At 30.2% G+C, this 19,181-nt stretch overlaps 1 protein-coding gene across 1 annotated transcript in view; it reads left to right on the top strand.

Moving 5' to 3' along the window:
* Positions 1-4,350, top strand: part of BBS1 (Bardet-Biedl syndrome 1) — a 41,663-nt gene extending 37,313 nt beyond the window's left edge. The window contains exons 8-10 of the mRNA XM_040725549.2: positions 1,655-1,855; positions 2,466-2,578; positions 4,044-4,350. Of these exons, the coding sequence (XP_040581483.1) occupies positions 1,655-1,855; positions 2,466-2,578; positions 4,044-4,230 (501 nt within the window). The 3' untranslated portion in view covers positions 4,231-4,350. The remainder of the gene's footprint in view (positions 1-1,654; positions 1,856-2,465; positions 2,579-4,043) is intronic.
* The last annotated feature ends 14,831 nt before the right edge of the window (positions 4,351-19,181 follow it).

Below are 19,181 nucleotides of genomic sequence, written 5' to 3'. Positions count from 1 at the left end.
AGTTAATACCCAATTGAGATTAAATTTTACAGGTATTTTATCTGGCATATATTATTTTAAATAATATATGATGAATAATAATTTTTTTTGTCCTAACCATACTAAAAAACTAAAGAAAAAATTAAAAAGTAGAGTTTGTAAAGTATTTTCTCCCATTTTATGGGCTTTATTACTAAAAAAGTCCTTGTTTATTAAAAGGTATGGAGAAAGAAAAAATATCTAAGTAGAAGATAGTATCTTAGCAAAAGTTACGCTTTAAAAATTTGTCATTAAAAAAAAGTTCAAATAAACATTTAGAAAGATTTTTCATTAAAAAAACCGTTTGAAAATTTAAGTTATAAATATATTAAATCAATGAAAAAATATAATTTTTTTTTTTTTTTTTTTTTTTTTTTTGTTTAACACATTTTATCATATTTGTAGGAGGTTATTGTAATAATCTGCCTTATTTTAGATGATTTGATGTGGAGTTACGTCAGTTTTTTCTAGTGGTTTTTGAATAATCTTTTTTTTTTTTTTTTTTTGAATTCCTGAGATTTGGAGTCTTTCATTTTTTTATATCTAAAAAATAAAAAGCCAATTTCAAACAACCATATCTTCTTAAATTTAGCGGAGATCGAAAGCCAGGATACAAATTTGTATTTAACATACCGTCTCTTTCTTGTCCTTTTGTTCATTATAGTGCAATGGGGAAAATTACAGAGTTGATCTTATCTTGTGGTAAACATTTTATTATTTTGAATTTTTCAGTTGTATAATTTCAACTATGTGTTTGGTTAGGACATTTATTTGACAAAATAATCTGAAATTAGTTTTAGGGACAGTTTTATTCAATATGTGAGTTCTCAGTTCTAATCATTGCATCAAACTGAGGCCTAAATCCTTTGCAGACCTTGACTATTTAGTCGAACTCGAGCTTGGTCCACTTCTTCTCGAGGGAACCCTCAAGATACTGGACACGACAGTAAGGAGTAGCACACAAGTTATTGTCCAGGCACGCCTACATAATTTAGTCTAAGAGGTTACCTCACATGTTGAGGTACCGAAAATGTAGAAAGTTGTCTTTGAGGAAGGCATGGATCATAGCGGCTCGATGATACAGAGCTCCGTCATGAGCGAAAAAAACTTTCCCCATAACTTTTCTCTGTCCCAAACTAGCACTTTCTTATCTATAAGTTAGATGTATGCATCCTTCCTCACCAAAAAAAATAGGATGGCCGACTTCCCCTTGCTGGTCACAGGATTTTTATTCTGAAGGCATGTCTCTCTGAAGCTGAGCCATGGTCTGGATGTTTGGTGGTGATGTAGTTGTTGTTCAGTTTATTCACAGTACATCAACGTTGAAACCATTTTCATCAGAAAAGAGGAAAACTCTGTCCAATTTTTTTTTGGACTTGAGGAAATTTAGAATCTTCTTTACTTTTCCAACCGTCTCAGCTTGTTCTGTTCAGATATACAATGTCTTCTGGTCATCCTTCTTGATTTTGCATCAATATCATTCTGGATTGAAAATAATAAAACGTGTAACACTAGATAAGATCAACTCTATAGATATTTGTTGAATAATTTTTGGACCCTTAAGGAAGAATTAATTTTGACATATTCACAAGGTGATTAAATTAAATTTACTTATATTTCCATATATTTATTTCAGCTAAACATACCCAAAAAAACTAAATTATTCGTCGATCAAACCGTACGTGAAAGGGAAAACTCAAAAGATATGCACGAAATCTTTCAACACGATATCTACAAACTCCGTCTAAGAACTGCTCGTGCCTATGTTAAATCCATGCAAATTAGTGACAATCCCATCTCTGTGGATCAAAATGAACCCATTAAACTATCAGCTCAAGTAAGGATATGTTTAAAAATTCTTTATTATAGTTAATCTTAATATAAAATGAATCAAAACCTATTGATGAAAGGGAAGAAGAAAATTTATATGGCATAAAATTTATGTAGCATATGAGTAATTAAGGACCATGACATAATAAACAATTGAAAAGGTATCGTATATCTATATTAATTGCCAAAGAGATGTATTTGTCTGTAATTTGTAGGAGTATCCTCCTAAATCATTTGAAAAATTTACGCTAAAAATACTAAAAAAAAATAAAATTGTAAGAATAGGGAAATTAATCATAAAAAAAGTAATCAATCAAATACTCGTGTTATAGGTTATTTAAGTAACTAAATAGCATGTAAAATAGTAAAATGCCCTAAATTAGAAGTTTATCTATTTGAACCATATATTCTTAAAAGTCTGTTTTGCAGATAAAATCAAATTTACTGCATTATTTAATAGTCTTTTGAGCACTTACAATATATATTATTAGTATTCTTTCTAAATTTAGAAACAAGCTAAATTTATATTTGTAAAGTCAACTTTTTCTAAGCCTTAATTGTATTCATTTTGTTTCTTTCATTACTAGGATGCTTTATGTTAATGAATTTACTTTCAGGTCCTTGGACTAGGTCCTACCTACAAAATCATAATTGGGCTTTCAAATACCTCTGTGGACAAGCTTTCAAAGAATTTAGAGCTAGTTTTTCATAACGATGACAGAGTTTATGTGTAAGTTTTTAAAAATTTGAGTCGCCCTCAAACATATTTTGAAATATTCTAGATTCATTTAATACGTAGGCTGCTATATATATTTTTTGGCCAGGCTAAACTAAGTGTTGCCAGGTGCAATTTGACATTTCCTTTGGTAAGTTTGATATTATTATAGCATAATCGTACTCAGAATGTTTTGACGGACGTCCATCATTTGTGTTGTTGGAAGTGACTTGAAAAAATTAATTTGGCAAAAAAATTGAATTAAGTCGTGAACATTTTCGTGCAATCATTTTTCACAACTTTTGACGTGGATTATCACGACAAGAGTGCATTGATGAACTTAAATCTTTGTATGGCGATGAAGCACCATCCTATACCACTGTGAGAAGCTGGTTTAATGAATTCAATCGTGGCCGGCGCTCGTTTAAAGTCGAATTCCGTGAAGGTCGTCCAAAAAGACCGTTGTGCCAGAGAATATTGATGCCGTGCGTGAAGTGATAATGCAAGATCGTCATATGACATAGCGTGAGATAGAGGTATCCTTGGGCATTTATTTCACAAGCATACCTTCGATATTGCATGTACATCTGGCCGAAAAAATAGTTTGTTCTCGTTGGATCCCGCACAATTTGACAATCTCTTAAAAGAAGGCTCGTGTCGATTGGTGCAAAGAAATGTTGAAAAAATACGCTCACGGTACTTCAAAAGACGCTTATAACGTATGCAAAAGTGTATAAATCATGTTGGAATACTTTGAAAAACATAAAACCATTTTTGACCATAAATATTTGCATTTTCATTATTAGGCCAGAAATATATATAGGAGCCTACGTATGAATGCCATTGACATTTTGATATATTTTACTAGAAGTAGTATATAAATGTTACTTTTATTAAATAGATTTTATACAAGATGCACAAAGATAAAAAATGGAAAAATGATTTGTTTTAGAAATTATTACAAAGTATCTGTATATAGTTAAAGTGCAACGAGAGCTCAAGGCGTCCGCAGTGGAAAGGGGGGGCTGAAAAGGCTGTAGCCCCCCCCCCCATTAAAGAATATTTGATTCTTCTAGAAAAATTTATATCTGAAATTTTTTTTCAAAAATTAAATTTTTGATCTTTATTGTAATTTCTAAAATTTTTACCAAAAAAATTTAATAAATCTGTGAATAACTTTAGATTTTCGTAAATTTTCTCCGAATACTTCTATATTTGAAATGACTTTTCAATAAATTTTATATTTAAAACCTAATGATATAAATTTTTTTACAAAAAATTCAATTTTTATACGAAAAAATTCAATTTTTTGAGAAGAGCTTTTTTTGAAATTTTTGATAAATTTTTTCAAAAAATTCCCCAAACCAAAAAAAAAGATATATATATACATAATCCTGCGGACACCCTTGCAGTTTTTATATTTTTACATTACAAATCTATTGTAATTACTTCATTAATTATAGCTTTCTTCATTTTTCAGTATGGAAAAGGATGTTATTGAAATACCGTTTCTTATTCCTGGTGTGGATTATACTTTTGCTACACTTGTTGAATGCGTTTCAGATCTTGGGATTGCGGATGTGATACGGGTATTTCTCCTTAAAGAGTCATCTCCGAAGCCTATACTCTCTGCTGTTATTAATATGCCAATAACAGAAATTATATAATTGAAAAAAAAAGGAGAAGTTTTTCTATGTAAATGTGATCGAAAATAAAAGTTAATTCAAGTTGATAAATATTTAATGTTAGATTCTATGAGTTTTTAATATAAGCATAAGATAAGTCTATCCAAAGCATTGTTTGATTGATTCTGCTTATATGTACCAAGGTTATTAGAAATATAAGTTTATACCATTACTCGTGTACGACTGATGTTTGACTTCCAACACGCTTTAAAAATAGACGTCATAGTGTAATAGTAATAGTGACGTCATTGACCATGAGTGGTTTCGTGTTTTGTCAAAATCTGCATATCTTGCCCAGCAGTCGGTACGATACATTAAATTGAAAATTCAACCAAGCCCGATTACATAATGGTCTAACATTGTATTTCTATTAACCCTGAAATGCACATTCAAGGTTGAGTAGAAAACGTCGACACTTGAACCTTCTTGCCTTTATGTGATCCATCAGAAGAAACGGTGTGGTCCTCGTGTATAAATACAATCCCAACTCACCCTTCATATCCTTTTTGATGGTTCAAAAGATGGTTGAACCAGAAAACAAAAAAAACAAAAAATAATCACTAAGCCTTCGTATATTAATGTGGTAATTAACATAGACAGTCTGTGTTTTAATGCAAACCAAGCGGGGATACGGTAAACATTTCCAATAATTTCTACTTGTCTTTCAACTATTTGGAGATGGTTGGACTTAAAGTAGCCAAGTTTAACATAGCATACCAACGTATGTCTCTTATAATTTTTCATTTTTTATTTATTCAACCTTTATTTGTACCTCCAATAATTTATAAAAAATTAAAATTTTTTGTTGAAGATCCATTTACAAAAATATAATTAAACGTTATAGTTTAAAATTTCTTGACCAGATTAAGGCTTACAGACATAAAATATTAATATATCCAATTTAAAAACATTAGCATCTAAAATCAATAAAATAAAAATATGTAACATTAAGAGAAAATTTGCTTTTAAACTATCAACTAGCTCATTTTTTTTATATCTAAAAATTTTGAGTATTTTCTGCAAAGTAGAAAAATGCTTTGATACATTGGTAGATTCTCATGCACCCTCCATTGCCATAGGGATCTTCATTTCGAACGCTCCGTATCTTGCAACCGCTGAAATTAAAATAGCACGAATATTCTCCGCAACTACGGTTTCTCTTATTGTTATATTCTTTGCTAGGTAAATCTTAACATTTAATAAAACATTTCTGACCTATCTTTAGGAGTAATTTCTTTATTTTTTGATGACATTCCGAAGAGAATTCTTGTTATAATTATATTAACGTTATTGTCCCCCACACCCCTCAGGTTTAAGCTAATAAATAACCTCAGAATATGTAGTGTATCTAATAGTTTTGAATAATTTACCACAATCTTTACATGAAGAAAAATTCCTGTTGCTATTTGGAATTGAGCTATGAATTATCTTCCATCAGCTTTTTGAGAAGTCGATGACATAATCCTATGCATCCAATTACTAGATAGATTTCATTCTCTAATCCATCCACCACATCTTGATAACACAGAGTTATGGTATAACCTTGTATTTTTATTTAGCTTTCCAGGTAGTAGCTTTTTTACAAATTGAATTGAGTTGATTACAACCAATCAAATGGGGAAAATGTATGTTTAGCCTGGGGCAGTAGTAACAGTAAGAAAATTAACTTTAAGTTAGAAAAGATGCAAAATAGGCTGAAGTATATTTTTTGACAAATAAATAACTAAGACTTTCAAGGTGTAGAATGATTAACTTTCAATGACCTATGGTCATTGTTGTGCCCAGTTCAGGATAGGTAGTTCTAAAAAAAAATATAGGAAACAAAAATACGCAAATAACCGAGACCAATATTGAATATATTGCTTTCTCAGTTCTGGTCTTGGTTCGCCCTTGTTGGTTCCAGTTCTATCGTTTTAAGAACCGGAACTACTAAAACTGTTTGACTCATAAGAGCACAACCTTGACTATTGCAGATTATGATCAAATAAGACTTTTATTATAAATCACATGTAAGTATTATAGGAAAAGTGATACATTCCCTTTTACATCTCTCGTGTAAACCCTATTGTTTTTAAAGCTATGTATGAACATAATAAAGCCTAATAAACAATACGAGGAAAGATACAACACTTGCTCTATTCATATTTGAAAAATCTATCATAAAATAAGGACGTTATAATTATGCTCCACACTTCACAAAGATAAGTAATGAGGTATGAGCAAACTAAATAAAAAATATTTTCACAAAGGAGTGGGAAAGTATGTAATTGGGAGCCAGAGGATAAATATAATTTTCTTGGGCCTAAATATATTTGAATCTGAGCTTACAATGTGAATATATTAAATAATTCAAGGAGTTGTGTTATTTTGCCGTACTTTTGATCGTTTTCTAAACAATATAATCTAATAAAACAATACCCTCCTCGCCCATTAAACACACATTAGTAGGATGTTTATATGTAAACAGCAATGAGTAAAAAGTGTACTCCTAATTATATTAATTATTTTTCACATATGTGGTCGTGTTAACATAGAAACAATATGAACAATGAAGAAAAGGAGAAAATCCCATTTAATATTGTACATTGACCTCAATAGTTTATAAAAACATTTGAAATAACTGTAGGGAGTGTATTCAAATTTGTGGGATAAGTTAAGATACTACAGAATTTTAGCTAATTATAGTATATAACTTTTATTTACTTTAGGAGACTTATATTAGCCTCCATAATAGCTTTTCAAATAAAATCTATCATATATCTTACTTTTGTTGTGCCAATCAATTTTGTCTACTTTAATTTAATTTGTAGCACACACAAAGGGTTAATAAAGATAACTTTACGATAAAAATTGACCATTTTTGGTCAAAAAATAAAAAAGTAATCCGTATTTAATTTTGAGAGAAATCTTGTGAATTTTTTCATATGTTGACAAGCTACAGATGTACAGGGTGAGGAATCAAAAATTGGAACATTTTAAAAGCCATTTTCGATTCTACATATTGTTATTTTGAGACATTTTAATTTCTCCCTGTAGAAACGCTGCATTTTTTGAATGTGTGTACCAGGCACTGTCTTGGGTAAATGCATAGTCGTCCCTGGGAACGTGCTCTACAAGACATGGTATCTGAGGACCTTATAGTAGACGTCCATGTTTACTTTTTCGTTGGCCTTGAAGAAGCAGGGACGCATATTGCTGCCGTCCGACGCCACCATGCCGAGTACCATGACCTGAGTGGAATGTTTGGTCCTGAAAGTTCCCTTGACCTGAGCTCTTTATTCAGCCAAGAAGCTATCATTTCTCCAGTTCAAAACAGCGTCCAATTTGAAGATATTTTTGTCGGAGATCGACTTGTGCGGGGAAGAGATAACACAGCCAATGCCATTTGCTTGTTACTCAAAACAAAACAAACACTAAATTGTAGCTTTTTAACAGCTCTTTCGAATGGTTTCAAGTAAAAAAATTTAAACTTTTAAAACTGAGGGTAGACGACTTAGAAAAGGAATCTAATTTCTAAATCCTCACCCTGTAGTAGTCAATTTTTAGTTCTCCTTTTTTTAAGAGAAATATTGACTTCAATTCTATTAACACGGTTATATATATTAAAAAAGACATACCTAACTGTTTTCCATTTCTAATTGCAAAATTACTTTACAAAAGTTTTTATTTATACTAACAAGTATCACCTAGTGATGTGAAAAAGCTCCAGCTATTAAAGAGCCAAACTTTATAAAAAATAGTTTATAATGGTAATCTGCAAGATTAGTATTTTTATAATAAAAACTATTACATTTTTTCATGATTGTGATCGGAACACAAAATTTAACGACGTTACATGGAATGTACGTTCAATGAATGAACGGAATTTCTTTTGAATACTGAACGTTGAAAACTTAGAAATAGATTTTAGCTTTCCGTTCCTATAAATTAAGTCATTCGTACAAAAACCTGTTATATAATACAGAGATATTTTTACAGAAATAAAATATGTATATTCCTTAAAATTATGGACAAGGACGGGAATGCCCCCTCCCTAAGGCTCTCACTGATTTCAAACGATCTGTTGTTAGGGGGGAGTGGGGGGGGGGAGTTGATGTTAAAATCAAATTCAATTTTAGCACAGATTATCCAGTTAGCATGTTACACTAAAAATTGAACACACTAGTACACACACTAAAATAAAATTTAGAAGAAGTTGACATTTTATGTAACCTTTAACCTTTTAAATGACTTTAAAACTCTACTTTATCGTCTTAAAATATTATGTAACTATTGCAATAAGCATAAAAAGGCTTTAATAATATTGAAATTCGCGAGTTTTTTATTATTACTGGGAAAATAGATTAAAAAATACGTATTCACGTTTGAAAAAGTCCTTTTGGGGGTAGGAGGAGAAGGTTTTGGGAGGATTTTTTTCTTCTCCAGAATTCTTTAAAGTTGGGCTAAAATTTTAATGCTCATTTTCATAAATTAAATCCCCCCCCCCCCTTCCTACTGATATAAGATTAAAAAACATTTTCGGGCTTCCAATTTTGAAGATTGCTTGTCACGTTTATCATACGTAAGCTAAAATTGCTTTAAAACTTAAATACATTCCAGACAAATTAACGTTGGTCAATAAAAATACTTTCTTTTGAAAGAACAGTATTGATGACTTCTTTTCGATGTCATTCAGTTTTTTTTTTAAACTAAGTCAGTTTCGTGATGTCGTCGATAAAACTTATAGTGCTTAATTTGCTCAAGCGGGAGTAATTTTATGTTTCAGGAGTTAATGACTTAAAAAATTTATCTCTATAAGACCTTTTAAAATTCATCCGCTTATAATTATACTAAATTATGGTGGAAATATTTTTGCTTCATGATATATTATCTCCTCCGGCCTCATTGCTCAGTCCACAGATAGACTTCAAGTCCTTCCTCCCGCCCGGAATACTTTATCAGAGACATCCTTCTCCATATAATAAGATCTTCCATTTACTTTCATGATCTTCCAAAGTCTTAATTGTCCAAACTTAGTGTCCATAGACACCTCAAAGAGAAACTCACATCTGAATATGCTGAGGGGTAATATATGACTGACTCTAAGATACAATTATAGAGAGTACAAAAAATAGAAAAGTAGAACAGATTAGAAACACAAGAAACAACCCTGACTGATATTAATATAATATACATATATTCCCGTCACTACCCAAGTACCTCGGAGAAGTGGAGATCCCTCTTCCAGTCCAATAATATATTCTTCACTTTGCGAAATTATTTCCTTATAGTTAAAAGGGTGCAATATTTTGAATTTCAACGATCTGCTGTCGCTGTATCTAACTTCCAGATAGAAAGAGAAAGTATGACTTGAGATCAAACTTATACAATGTACCCCTCTGTTTATTTGTTGACCTATAGACATGTAAAAAAGGTCAAAATCCCGGTAATATCTACTCACAAAAATTTGATTGTTTAAAATATACAGGTTTGTAAACTTACTACTATTACAAGTCGCGACTTTCACTTTGATAGTTTTAGGAAGGCCTCATTGGAGAGATAGGTTTTAAGATTTTTAACACAATACTCTGGTGAATATTAGCGTTTAAATGAGCTATTGACTTTATTGTATTGTTGAGATGGAGGCTAAAAGGGAAAGTAAAGGTAGTTTGATTCGTGCACAGCACATCAGCATACCAAGAAAAAATTAACCGTGGATCTGTCGAGAAACTCTAAGAACTACCGCTACCTAGTATTTACGGTCAATGAGGTTCTGTCAGTCGACTTGAATAAGTTCCAACCATCCACGATGATGCTGAGAATCGTGGCATCAGACGGGAAGAGGATGCCCCCGTATTGGTTCCCGAAAGGCCTGAAAGTCGAGACCAAGGAGTACTAGGACGTCTTTAAAGACGTAGTCTTTCCTGGGGTGAGGTCCAACTACACAAAGGGAAACTATGTGTTTCAGCAGGACTCTACCCTGGAGCACAAGACCAGGATTACGTAGTAATCGCTCGAGGAGATTTTTTTTATTTCTTTGATGACTCTCTCCCCGTCCGATATGAAACCTCTCGACTAGTGTATATGATGCTATGTCGTAATTAGGGCATGTGTCGCACCCCATCCCAGTGTCTACGTGCTAAAGACCTCAGCCGAGAGGCAGTAGGTGGCCATGTCTGAGAGTCACTACAAAATAGTTCTCCCAGGCGTTCGTCTTTACTTTATCAGCCCTTTAAATCATATGTAAAAAAGTAAAAATAATATAAGCTTTTATTTCTTGAATTTTTTGCATGTACTTTCCTTTTCTTATTGATGAATTGAATATCTATCTAACCATTGAACACGATTGTTGTAATATTTTCCATAAAAATATTTCATAAATGAAATAAACTGTAATTTATAGTATTCCTGACCTTCTATCAGAAAAAGTTTAGAATTGATTTGTTTCATGAAAGAATCACATTATCAAGTTGCTTAATTGACTACAGTAATCACATATTCATAAATAAACTATGTATGTAGTCAATCCTCGTTCTAATCTACTTATGTCTTTAAAAAAAATATAAGATTATTTGACATGAAAAAATTGTATTGATATACTTACGACGCAAAAGAAAGTATTGATATTATTAGGAGCTCACATATGATTTCAATATTGATATATTTTTATGATTTAGATTCTTTATTGCCATTCATAAATATACTATGATCCAATTGGATTGATATTATCGGTAAGATTAATGCTCAGCATAGTTGAAATAATATCAAATTAAAAATATTTTTACTTGAATAGAGTAAAATTTTTATTCTTATTAATTTTTTTTAGCATTGATTTCAAAAAGGTATTGTATAATTATGTATTGTGTAAAATGATAGTAAATTTCTGTAAATTCTATAATTTTGATTTCAAGTCATACTTTCTCTTTCAATCTCGAAATTGGGGATAAGGACTGCAAATTCGCAGTGTAAATCACTTTTGCCTAATATTTTCATTAATTGTAATTTATTAATAAAAACAAACAAGTTGCTAAACTGGTTTATAAATAACTTAATTCAATAACTTCTTGTCGTAATTTTACGTCTTTAGTCTCACAAAATATGTAAAATAATATCAAAGATGTATCATTGTGCTATTTGAATTAGTGTTAGAAAAACTATTTTTTTAATAAGAAATTGACGTAAGTGTAAAATCTTTCGAAAATATTAATAGGCTTTTTTTTTTTTCAAAAAATGGCTAAATATAAGAGAAAATAATATTAACACATAGAGTTTATAATTTTAGTACTGCAGTCCGCGTACCTGGACAATCTTGGTACTCAGATAATAAAACATGTAAAAAGTATTATTTAAAAATGGTTGTATTTTAGTTTAATGTATATTTCACCTCTCAATGTTTTTAGATAACAAGTACAAGAGTGAGCCCAACAAAAGTCTTAGAAGGATTTTAGAAAAGTTGACAACATATTCGGAAAGGATTAAAAGACTTTCAAAGGGTGTCGTTGATATCTTTTAAGAAGTCCTTAGGTGGGAAATTCCTACCAGAGGTTCTTTCAGTGATATGAAGATCTGGACAAGGGGAGTCGATCATGAAGGCGAAACAGCCAATTCAGATGAACAGATAAATAAAATAGCCTTCGAACAGTACAAGTTAGCTTTTCATGGTTATGTACCAGTTCCAAGACCTGCCGATACGTCTTTGATTTTTTTTTTTAGTACGTCAGATCTTAGAAAATCTAGTCAAACTCCGGCATGGGACCCTTTTGCTGAATACCTGGCAATTTATTAGCCTGTAAAGAAAAGCATAACCGTTATAAAAAATTACAACCTATCCTCATCAGAAAAATAGCTTCAGTATAGAATACTATCAGGTACCCTAGAAGTAAGAGCAAAGTTTTTTTACGGAGATATAAGAATAGGTGGTTTTTGTCGGACCAAGGACGAGACGAGCGACCATTTTCTATTTGAATGCAAGACGCTTCTTCCAATTTATAACACCATCGGCAAACTTTTAGAGGAATATTTTGATTTATATAATATGAAGAAGGATAATTTTTTACCCTTTTACTCCGGTAAAATGAAAAAGATTATTAATGGAACTATTACAAGGGGCCAGCATATCTTGTATGAAAAACGTGCATCCTCGAACTATGAAATATCCAGTGTTTTATCCGTTATGAAACTTCACCTTCGTGTTTAGAACGGATAGTCCTTTTATAAACAAACTCTACAGTTCAGTGTTTTCTTTTCAAGTTTTTGTCTTTATCTTTGCGTGATATGTTAATTTTTGTTTTTATTCTATGTCTTTGATAAAATTTTAGTGCCTTTTTGTTTTAGTAGGCGTGAGTATGTTTATGCATATCTATAATTTATTATTATAGATTGTCGGTTTTTTTAATAGTCCTACTATTAAATTGAATTATAGAAAAACCTTGTTTTCCAAGAGAGAGAGAGAAAAAAAAGTATTTTTTTGGCATTCAATGGTGTGTTTTATTTATACTTTTTGTCCAAAAACTATGCAAAATAATCAAAACCGGCATTTTGGAAAAAACTTTCAGGGCAATGAATCAGACAGGGTATAGGACATACTTAGATCTCTAAAAAAATGATTTACGAGCTACTCACATCTTAAAGAATGGGGGGGAAATACGAAAAAATATCAAAATTCAAAAAAGTATATTTTTGAATAGGTAACGTAAATGAAAGTGTTCTCGTTTGTCTACATTAAATCTAATTTAGCAGTCTCATTTGGAGTATCCGACTATTTTATACCTCAAAAACAATACAGCTTCATTTAAAGAGTGCGCTAGTGTATGTAAGTATACAATACAAGCCTGGTATATGATCGGAACGCCGCACGAAAAAAAAAAAATGAATGGAACGCTTACCAGCATGCTTATATGTGTATTCGGTATATTTTAACACAAAAAGGGGCAGTTTAGCTTTATTATTTCTTCCTTCCTTTCTTCTTTTCCTTTTTTATTTTATTTAAGGTAACTTTACAAAGCGTTACCTCGCTAACACAAAAATTCCCTATGTATTTTGTTGCAAGCTGTCATTTCCCTCCTCTCGCTTGATACGTCATGGCTATTTCATTATGAATTATTTTTGATAAATAAACAAAGTAATAAGTTATTCTACATATTATTATACTCCGTTTTCAAAAGAAAAACAATCTAATTTCTTGTTGATCCCTTATATATAAGAGGTGTTATTTTTGATATTCAAAGAAAAATGACATTTTTTGAGATAAATGATCGGATGTTTATTTCAATGTAAAGAGGAAGGTAGGCAATTAATAATATGAAGCCATATAAGGCAAATGACTCCCACAGCCACGCTTACAAACCGCATCCTTTTTATGACATTTACCATCACCAAATTAAAAAGTGGATATTGTATGCTCTCAATAAATTCACAGAATCCATCTTTGAGGTCTTGAATTGACGCTGGGCTGTTGGCGTAGCTCTTTCACGTGGCTCCAAAGGAAGAAGTTGCAAACTGTTAAATCACAAGATTTCGATGGCTAATTGGGATCAACTCTTTGAGAAATAACACGGTATGAAAACTTTTCCCCTAAAAGAGCGATGTTTTCGTTGCTTGTGTGGTACGTAGCGCCATCTTTTTTTGAAAGTATGGGTTGTCTAGATCAATACCATCCAATTTCCAATAAAAATCATTAATTATCTTTCAATATCGCAATAAAAGTTAACGGATTTAAAAGGATACGGTCCTGTAAGCGTAGCTGTGCAGTCATTTGGCTGATATTGGTTTCCATTATTAATGGCTTAACTTTCTCTTCACATTGAAATACACATCCGATTATTTATCACAAAAAATGTAAATTTTTTTTCAATATCAAAATAACACCTTTCATTGAAAAACCCAACATTATAACTAGATATATTGGCCATTTTTATTATTTATATGAATAAAATTTGGCTATTATATAGAAATAAAAATATATAGATAAGCTTTAAATAGAATATTACTAAGAAATATTATAATACAGTATCGAATAAGATACTATGCAAATTTTAATATTACGAAATATATATATGCAATTCGTTTTAAAAATGGTGAAGAAATAATATGATGGTGATGGTCTGGGAGTACATAAGATATATATAGAAGTTGGCCCGATTGACTTATTGGACTAATTACCAGAGGATTATGGCACTTTTTTTTTTTTTTTTTCTTTTCGGAGGAAAGGTTGCGTGATACTATAAAGGTAATAAATATTTGTAACTCTTTGCTTCTTAAAATTCTTGGATATTGTAAAGTACAATAAAAGACTATAAAAGGTCGGATCGATAGGAATTAAAAACACAAAAAGAAATATATTCTCATAATTCTGCAAGTACTAGTTTTTATTTACAACCCTTGTTCTATTTGGTACTACAATTGTATCTATGTGAACACTTTGATGGTTATAGAACAGTACTCTATTTATTTTTTTTCTACTTTTTACATAGTATAATCAAATTCAGCACTTCTCAAAGTGAATGCCTCCGAAAAAGTATGTGCTTTTATGTTAATTTAAAAAAAAAATGTCATTTCAATCATAGATATATATTATTTGAAAACAGGTGCATCCGAAGTGGCTGGGCTAGAGGTGGTGTAGCTCCCCAAAAAAAAAAAAAAATTATTGAATTTTTGTTTTTATAAATAGCTTTCCCTTATTGAATTTTTTATTTATAAAATTTATTATTTAAAATTTAATTTTTTTTCGAAGAAGTTTAATTTATCAAATTTTTTTTACACAAAATTTAATTTTCTTTCAATAACCAAGGATTTTTGAATTGTTTTTCGGAAAAAATTTAATATTTTTATTTTTGAAATTTTTTTCCCGAATTGTACAAATATAGGCAACGAACACGACCATATAACGGGGTATTTATGCTACTACAGCTGATTCTAAAACCTAGTTTACATTAAAAAAAATTCCAATAATATTTATTTATTTTTTTACATTTAGAAATTTTAAAATACGAATGTCTTCGTTTTCCTTATTCATGACTTGATATCTTTCATAAATAGGGCGATCCATTTATTGATGAGATGGTCTGTTTTTGCAATTCTTCCATGCAGACATTTTACATTGAGCTTATGTCCTTCCAATTGCTTATGTGGGCTAGAAAAGGTCCATGTCCAGTGTAGGCTTGTACAATGGGTCTCAATTTTTCTCTTCTGAGGTCGATACATTTCGACTTCGGCTTATTAAGCATAGTATGTGTATGTTTCATACTTTGATCTTTTCTATATCGGTCACACCAATATTAATTGAAGGGGGCCCAATAATTTTGAGGAATAACTATAAATTTTGTTATTTTTTTTTTTTTTTTTTTTTAAATCCATAAAATGTAATTTTTGTGAATATCTATGGATTTTAACTAAGAACTCACCAAAATATAATTCAGTGGACGCCCCTAAAAAACATAAATACATTCTATTTAATTGTGAAACAATAAAATTCCTTTTTGTTAAATAAATATGTAAAATGTACTGTTAAAATATGTTTCAAGTGATCTACTCTCAACCAAAATGGCACTCGGTAAAGAGCAAAGCCCTACCTATGGGGGTTTTCCCTTCATATGTTGCAAAGTTATGGTTGATTATGCATTTTTAATTAACGTTTTGTGTTATTTTGACCTCTCAAAATTTAATGGACTATTACTGTTTGATTAAAATCGATTTATAACTTTTGCCGTAATCCTGGTTACTAACAAAGAAACAAATAGAGGAAAATACATAATTTTCATACAAGTGCAAGTATGAGGTAATAAAATTTCATTTCATTAGCCCACTAGGGTCAGAAGGACTCCAAAGAGGATCATATGGTTTTATCATTTAACTGCAAAAATAATTTGATTTCTCAAGGAACAAGCAAATATATATAGAGACCGTTTTCTAAACAGAAAACACCGCAAAAACTGGGATGATTGACTGTAAAATATATCCTCAGCCTACTTCATGCTCTTAATTTGAGTTATCCTAGTCTTATTGGTGTGCTTAGGCTATCAAGCAAGATTCTGAAGCACTTTGTAAACGTGTACATTTAAAGGTTAAAGTTATTATTATTCAGAGTTCTTACTATGCTTTATTGATTACTGTTTCGTCTATATAACATTACATTTGTATCTAGCATATCCAGTGTCATCTTAAATCATATTTTCCATTGCTCTGCTCTAGGCCACACTGACAGTCAATTTAAAAAAAATATGATTGTACTCTTCTAATAATAAAAAAAAAACAAGATTAAAATTTTCAATTATGATCCCTTCATCCCATAGTCTTGGCCTCTTTTATGCCTTAATTTTAAAAGTTTTGTTACCAAATTATCAATCATTATTACAATTACATTAAGTATAAAATATAGATATATTGATCATTAAAAAAAAGTTAAGACAAAAAGATTAATTAAATTGTAATTTTATGTGAGGAAAATCAATTAAACTAGATTTAGAAATACATTTATTTATACAATCAAATATAATGTGTTATTTTTTTTTTTTTTTGTATTTTTACAACACCTTGTACGAGAATAAGTAGGGAAGCGTTTAAATCAAATACAATTTTAGCCATAATTTTTGGATGCAAGAACATATTTTCGACACTCTAGAAATAATAATTTATAATTTCTGGCCAAATTTCACCCTCCCCTACCATTTTGTCATATATGTTAATTTAATTAAATTTGACTTTGATTTTCTTTTTGCTTTTTCGACATATTTATCAAATATTTAAAGCGTCGATGATAAATTATATACATTCAATAATACAGGGCCCACCTCACCAGTATGGACATGGGGCGGGGGGGGGTATGCCCTCTCACTTCTTTGAAATTTATGTAGTAACGTCAATATTTTTGGAAATAGCTAATATTAGTACATAAATTATATTTTGGCTATGAACATAGACTCAAAAAAAAAAAAAAAATGACAACCGCCATGAGCCAACACTATAGCAGAAAAAAAACCACTTGAACTATGTAACGCCATTATTTTATTGTGGATTTGAACTATAAATCATGGAATCCGTTCATATAAGTTTGTACAGAATTTAGTGCAGGCGTTTACCCTAATACCGCAATTATGTATCAATTTTATGTTTATCTTAATATTTGATCATTTTACTCAAAATATTGGTGTGGTACAAAAAGTTTGATTGCATTGTTATTTAAGGAATCGATTTCATATATATTTATCTAATATTAGCACATGTATTGTTATATGTCCATTTATTATAATCTTTCCTAGATTAACAACATCCACAAATACATAATATTTAAAATGAAAGGAACTTTATTTTGATTTGAAAACAATAAATCCTTGAGATTTCATAGATATTCCCCAACCAGTTTTTCAAATTAATTCAGAAATATTTGTAAAAGTCATTATTGCTATTCTCAAAAAAGCTTAAAGATGATTTCATTAAAAGAGGATATATGTCTTTGGATTTGGAGACTTATGTCATCAAAAGATTTTGGTTTGACGGCCGATTTTAATATTTCTTTCACCTAAATACTACTAAGATATGTTTTCAAAGTTTTAAAAAGTTGGGGTAAAATATAATTTTCTATTTTTTTTTAACCCCCCCCCCCACACCTTGTATAAGAGACGTAATTTCAATAAGAGCCCAGGAGTCTAGTCTGATCAGAATTAAACATAGCTTTACGTATGTAACTCAAAATTCTTAATCATTTTCATTTATATTTATTGTTTTTGAAAGAAATGCATTCTTATCATTGCTTTCTAAACGGGACGTACATCACCCACACACACATTAATTGTTTTAATACCATGTAAGATTATCAATAACATTAATTGATATTTTTTTTTATTTTTTTTTGAATAAATACATATATTACATAAGTTAACAAATCAATATTTGCTACCTAGTTTTAGTTAAATTCGATGTATTAAGAAAGAATCTGCAAAAAAAAATTATTCCATGTGCAATTTGAGAAAAAAAAACATCATTAAAAGGTTAAAAGATTATTTACTATATAATTCAAAGTAAGTATGAGCGTAAAAACTATTTACTTAGTTATTGAAAAAGTAAATTCTCAAAAAACATCAATCTTATTCTCCATTTTTCATGAGCATACGTAAGTTACTTGCTCAATGCTTAGACGTTCTCCCTTTATGATGAGCCCAGGATTACTCTTGTCTAGATACTAAAATATTAAATTTTTTTATTTTTTTTCGAGTATGAGTTGATATGAACACCAACAAATATAATTCATTTCTACAACCCGTTTTTATTAAATTATATACATATACTCAAAGATGTATAAAATATATTTTAGAAAGTGGAAGGGGCTTTTTCGAGTTGCCAATCTCAAGAGGCTTTCTTATTTCCCAAAGCTGCTATCATAATCATCTAATTTTTGAAGACTGGGTATCTAGGTATAGTATGTTTTATGTAAGACGGAGAATAACAAGGAGGATTTGCTCAGAAGTGATAAGAACAAGTCCTCCTTGGACTCTGAGTAGAATTGAGGATCGACATTGGAATAATTCAAACCTATATATATATCCTTCCTTGATCAGCTACTTGTAAATCATCCAATAAAGCGTCTTGACATTTAAGCTGATCTTCTCCCAAACATTTCTCTATTGTTCAGATTACAAGGTTAATTTTCCTTTATTTTATTTTTAAATGTCGTCGTTTTATAATAATGCATCGAGTTTAAATGTTTCTAATGAAAAACTTATTAAAATAATAAAACCTTCTATTAAAATGTATAGCTATATCATTTTTTTAGTTGTTTTAAAAAAAAAATCAAATTTATCCATACAACTTACTATCAGAATATCTAAAAAATGTTAACTATTAACTATTTCAATGTAACAATAAAGGCGTCATACTTCGTAGAAAATGATTTTATTTAATATCACAATATAATACCGCGCTTTGTACCAATTCAAATAAAGTAATTAATAATTATAATT

Source organism: Lepeophtheirus salmonis, chromosome 14 (genome assembly GCF_016086655.4).
Source record: "Lepeophtheirus salmonis chromosome 14, UVic_Lsal_1.4, whole genome shotgun sequence".
In the NCBI taxonomy this organism is placed as follows: Eukaryota; Metazoa; Arthropoda; class Copepoda; order Siphonostomatoida; family Caligidae; genus Lepeophtheirus; species Lepeophtheirus salmonis.
The sequence above is the reverse complement of the archived record's forward strand: the minus strand, read 5'-3'. Positions and strand labels throughout refer to the sequence as shown.